Here is a 6080-nt window from a genome sequence, read left to right on the forward strand (position 1 = left end):
CGGAATGTCCGGACAATGTGGGAGACTGAGAGGATCATTTAAATAGCTGATGAAGACGTAATAGCACGGGTTGGCCAAGTAAGGGCAGATTTCCTGCAGTTGAAGATTATATGGAATTCAAAACAGCTGTCAACCAATATCAAAGTCACAATCTTTGGTACGAACGTCAAAATAGTTCTGAAGAACTGCCACAACCATCATCAAAATGGTACAAGTATTCACAAACAAGTGTCTACGTGAAATACTCAATGTCCATTAGCCGGATACCAACAGCAACAGTCTACTATGAGAGAAAACAGACCAGCTTCCAACTGAGGAGGGGATTAAGAACAGATGTTGGAGGTGGATAGGACATAGAATTACAGAAATCATCAAACTGGATCACGAAGTAAGCGCTAGCTTGGAATCCTGAAGGGAGACAGAAAAGAGAAAGACTAAAGAAGACATTGAGTCGGGAATCGGATGCAGATATGAAAGCGACGAACAACAACTGGAAATAATTGCCCAGGACAGAGTTGAGTGGAGAATGCTGGTGGGCGGTCTAGGCTCCTTCACGAGTGATAACAGGCTTAAGTATGGAATTTCATATCTTTAATATGATTATTGGTCTATGTAACCTCACCTTCGCCACTTCGCACAACTAGTTTCTCCCAAAACATAAATAAACTATACGTCAACCTCAACACTATTTGATACTGTATCTTATTTCATTAGTACAATGATGATTTCTCAGTTCTATTTAGAACACCTATCTCGACTTTGCTAGAGTACATCAAACTTTTGTTTGTAATCATATAATTTTTTGTAACTGCAGACTGTTTACAGTTGATAAAAAGCCGTGAAATCAAATCCAGATTCATTTTATTTTGCGAAGTTCATCTTTACTTTGTTTAAGAAGACACATTATTCATTTCAGACTAGAAGTCGCATAACAATATTCATTGTATTTCAAGCACTAATACTGAATATAATACGAACTACTGATATAAATCCGTAGATATGCCACTCATATTTTTAAGTCCACTGAAAACTTTCTAAATAACTACAACTTATTTAGCTGGAAACATTCATACAAAATTATTGGTCAAAAAGTGGTCTCCTAGACAGGTTAAAATTTCTTAGACTTACCAGAAAAATGTGGATAATTTTCGTCTCACTCGAATCGCCTAACTAGAATTCTGATGGTTTTTAAAACTTGTGTATAAATCACTTTCCGCAGCCAAGAAAGAACTTGTAAAATGTAAACCTAGAGGTATCACCTGGTTATTCACTGGCTTAAGGTTAACGAGAATATTTTTCCAACTGTTTGGGAGTAATATCGTGACGAATGAAGTATTGGGAGAGAAAGAGGTTTTTAATACCCTTCAACTGTTTGATGAATATTACTCGTTTGTATTTAAATGGTAGAAGTCAGCTAAAGTCAACTGGAGACCTACCTAAAATTCGATTATTCTGAGAAATCAGGTTATTTGGGGTAAACGAATCTAGTGACGTCATCCTTCAAATAGTTATCCAGAACGTGGATATCATCATTCATCTACAGAATGATATTATCATTCTCTGACTGAGTTTGGGACAAAACACCAGGTAGTTTACGTTCACTACTACTGTGACTTTGATCTTGGGAACTCATATTAAAATTTATTTCTGAACAGTATTTACAATTTAGAGGGTAACAAAAAACTCGACAAAAATACGCTTCCAAACAACAAAGAAACTAGTTTTTGTTTTATAAATCATATGAAAATAACTAGTCTGTAGATCATATTTACAAGCTCTTAGTTGATAGCAGTAGTTGATACTGGTTTTGGTTTTTAGTCATTTCAGTTATTTCTACTCTATTCATGAATAGAACAACCATTTAGCACGTGATTGTAGACATGTTGAAATCGTTGAGGTCGTGAATTGTTGTAATTACTGTTGGATGTTTGTGAGTTAGAAGATAGAGACACTACAGACGTGGATGACGAACAACAGTATGGAGTATTCGGCCAGTTGAGTAATAGGTTAGGTGAGTTTTTAAGACCACTTGCCGATTGTACTGAATCCATAAATGGTAAGTCATTATTTACACAGGGTTGAGTAAAATAATTTTCATTGGTAGGTAGGTATTTCAGTTTATTGTTGACATCAGAAAGTGATTTGAAATAAGTGGATGACTGATCGAGTTCATGTGGAATACTGTTCATATCCCACTGGTTATGACTGTCAATGGATAACAGTGGGTTCAACAAATGGGTGTAATTTCCTGATAAAATAGAAGAGTTGGTCCTCTCTTGAGATAAGAATCTCGTTTCATTGAGTGTTTGAATATTATGATGATCAGCGTTAAATCCAAAGGGATGAGGTAATTTAGATGTGTCTTCATCATGCCGTTCACTTCCCGTAGTGGGAGTTGTCATGAATAGATTGTTATTAAAGTCTGAGCTTAAAGACGTAATGTGGTATGGTGTGTTTTTTGCAAATCCGTTGTTGGAAATTTTGTTCTTCTGCAAACTAAACAACGAGCAGGAAGTGAGATCATTTATATCACTGAATGAAGTTGACAGATGTTTATCAGGACAGTTTAAATAACAAGTTGCTGCAGCTGCAGCTGCAGCAACTTGGATATTCTTCCATGAAATCCTAGATTTATCTGAAGTTTCACCACCCTTTTGATCTAAGTCGCTATCACAATGATTTGAGTAGAATTCATTTGATAAACATGTGGAGTTACCTGAGTGTCCTGGAAGTGTTCCACTAACGGGTGATGACGTCAGCAATCCAGAGGAAGAAGTTGGCGAACAAGATGAGTGCATAGCTTGTGCAAGACCGGTGAAGTCGAATCTATATGCATATCTTTTTCCGTGTACTTTAGTCATAATATTTTTATCATAATAGTATCGTAGAGCACGACTCAGTTTATCGTAATTCATATTCGGCTTTGATTTTCTCTCACCCCATCGTCTTGCCACCTCGTCTGGATCGGTTAACTTGAATTCACCATCATTTCCTTCCCATGTGATGCAGGCTATATTTTGGCTATCTGCTAACAGTTCTAAAAGGAACTGCCATAGCTGGATCTGCCCAGAACCTGTGGTTAATGAAAACATGTAGATAGTCATTAGAGTTATATTTATGACAATAAAATGATATATGTAAAATGGCTTAAAATCGTTTATTATATTTTTAACTCAACAGTTTTTTATTTTCACACTTAGTTGTAGCAAGAAAGGTGTGTTGTTCTGTAATGTTTTCGAGAAGCTTATTTTAAAATGTTTGTCTTATGGGATTGTTAGGAAATGATTTGTAATAGTTAGTAAAGAAAAGTGAAGAAAAACCCTTCATAATATTTGAATTACAGAGCGTAGTAGTTGAGCTTTTTGTTTGAAAGAATCGACAAACCGACTTAAATGTTAAGGATTAATAAATTACTTATAGATTAATTATTTCATTATTCCTAAAACTTTTGTGGGTGTTTTCAAGCATTGACTTTCTATCCAAAGATATCTGCCACAAGAGGAAACTATAATCAAGAAATATTGAAGCCTTAATTTATCAGTTCAGTCATAGTGCTAAAAATCCGCTATTTCGAGTCATAGATGCACTCTCTCAAATTAACCAGTAGTTAAAATCTTGATCAAATTCGAACAATTAGCAATGGGTCGCTTTATGGTAACTGTGAACGAGCCGAATGCCAAACAAGTTATTGCTTACTGCTGGTACTTAACTGGAGTTATACTACGCATGTTGCTGAGTTAGGAATCTTGATGTACTTATTACCTTTTAGTGATTCCGAGTTATATGATAGTTGATGGTTGTTGTAGACCATATCATCAGCATCTACTTCTAATCTCAGATTTACTGCTTAAAGTGATGCGGTTTTTCCTCTGAAGTGAACTGGTTTTAGAAGTTATTATTATTAATACATATTTTTAAATAGTTTACCTCTATTACCTGTCATAGTTGGTTATTCTTGAAGTATCGACGGTTTAATACATACTTGTAATAGTTAAACAACTAAAGAATTCATTCATATGATCAATCACTTAGAGGCTTATAACTCAAAATTACAAGTAGAAGATATAACAAGCATTAACACAAAGTTACTCATTTTAAAACAAAGGTCGTTTGGAAAAACATCCTTCATACTAAATGATTATTGCCAACTTAGTTTACACCTCAAACCCAAGGGTTTTAAAATGGCTATCTAGAATCCTATTTTAGTATTCAGACTCACAAATATGCTTTACATTATCACTTACCGCCGATTTTCAGTTTTATTTATTTGTCTAATTTATCCTTCCCATCGAATTACAAAAAAATATTGATTAATAACCGTAAAATAATCATCGTAAAACTTTTTCAAGTGATTAGACGTTTAAGAGGAAAATCGATCTCATACCCTTAAGCTGATGATGATTTATAACCCTCAAAAATGTGGTTTATGCTTTCTTAAAATAAACTTAAAGCTGAATTCTAATTTTAAAAGTATAATAAATTAATTCATTAGAAAACTTTAATTGACCAATAAACACATATAAGTCATAAAATGTCAAAAAGAAAGTAGCTTGAATTTTATCCTCTCACTTGATGAGAAACTATTACTGTGTTTCTTCAAACCGACCACTTTCTTACTTGACCATAGGATTAAGTGTTTGAATAACAAAAATTATCCTACTTATTTGACAGTTTACCGAATAAAATATAACAATCCATAGTTCTCGAATACTTTCAAATTACCAAATGAACAGTGAAGATAGATAGACTTAGAGTAATTTTTGCTGTCATACCTAACATCAAGGCCAATCTTAATGTAAATTATACTCAGATGTTCCTAAAAAAGTTAGTTAAGGAGTAGAATTTTTGTTAGACTGTTGTGTTGTAATTCCTTATTGGTCCGACACCAGTATGCTTGCATTATTGACTGTGGTATAACGGCCATCATAATGTCAATATCTTGAGTTTAACGAAGAAACTGGTTATTTAAAGTGATTTGTTTGTTTTAACTTTCAAATAGTGCTTACATTGGAGTTGAATATTGAGGGTGTCAAATAAACTTAGACGCAGACTGTTATACGTTTTAAGGTGGACGTGATAGATTAGTTTTTTTAAGGCGTTTGTAATCTTAATTAGAAAAATCTGGCTGAATATCCTAAACACTACCTACGAGAGACGTAATAACACTTAGCTCAAGTTTCTGAGTTGTAACGTGACTCATACATAATGAGGTAGGAATACTGCGATGAGCTGATGGAGTGAATGTTTAAAAGTTGAGAATCAGTATGTGATTACCCCTTAAGTTCAAATTCAATAATTATTCCACACCTGTTAATCCCGATATGTACAAACACCTGTCTGTTTCGAAATTTTATTGAAGATTTGAAAGTTTATTGTTCAAATAGTACTTACAACTCCAGATAAGGTACGTACACTGTCAAACATTCTTGCTCGAATTCGAATAATAAATTAGTTTTTTGAACCAAAGTATGTTCGAAATCTGGTGGAGCTAGATAATGTCTTCTTCCAGATTAGTTGTTTGTGGAGTCTTGAGCAAAGTGAAAGATGTCTCATTCATCAAGCGACAACAATTAGAAAGCAATCAGAAAACAGTTCACCATTTTTGACTTAAATCGAGCTTCTTCTTCGAGGATCATTTCAAACCGAGCTTATTTGCTTTACGTATATGTAGCCTGCAGGTAACTAATTTGTGAATTATAACTTTTACGCTTCACATGAAACTATTCGAAGCCAGTTATTATTTCTTTGATTTTAACTACTGAAGACTGGCCTAGTTAGTTATAAGGGAAACCTACAAGCATTAGGTTGCAATGAATTTAATTTTTCAAATATGATTTCTGTCCTCATTAAATGTAGTAATCAACCTTTATTTTAAATCTAAAATATGCCTATGTTGTAAGCCATGTCTTTTGGCATTTACTTATGATTTCTAATAAAACAGGGTCATACCATCTGTTGACTGACTGGAATCTATGCTCATAAATAAACAATTTTTATGTGTACATGTGCGTAAACTAAATCAATAAATCTTTTTGTATTCGCCTTGTTAATGTCAACATGAAAACAAGTTAGTAGCATTA

At 33.8% G+C, this 6080-nt stretch overlaps 1 protein-coding gene across 1 annotated transcript in view; it reads right to left on the minus strand.

Moving 5' to 3' along the window:
- Positions 1-1838: 1838 nt before the first annotated feature.
- The window catches only part of Smp_128330 (ets-related), a gene marked incomplete at both ends in the record, with an annotated part of 11409 nt that continues 7167 nt past the window's right edge, over positions 1839-6080 (minus strand). Inside the window, one exon of the mRNA XM_018788883.1 lies at positions 1839-3073. Coding sequence (XP_018654382.1) covers positions 1839-3073 — 1235 coding nt within the window. The remainder of the gene's footprint in view (positions 3074-6080) is intronic.

The sequence above is a fragment of the Schistosoma mansoni genome, chromosome W (assembly GCF_000237925.1).
Source record: "Schistosoma mansoni strain Puerto Rico chromosome W, complete genome".
NCBI lineage: Eukaryota > Metazoa > Platyhelminthes > Trematoda > Strigeidida > Schistosomatidae > Schistosoma > Schistosoma mansoni.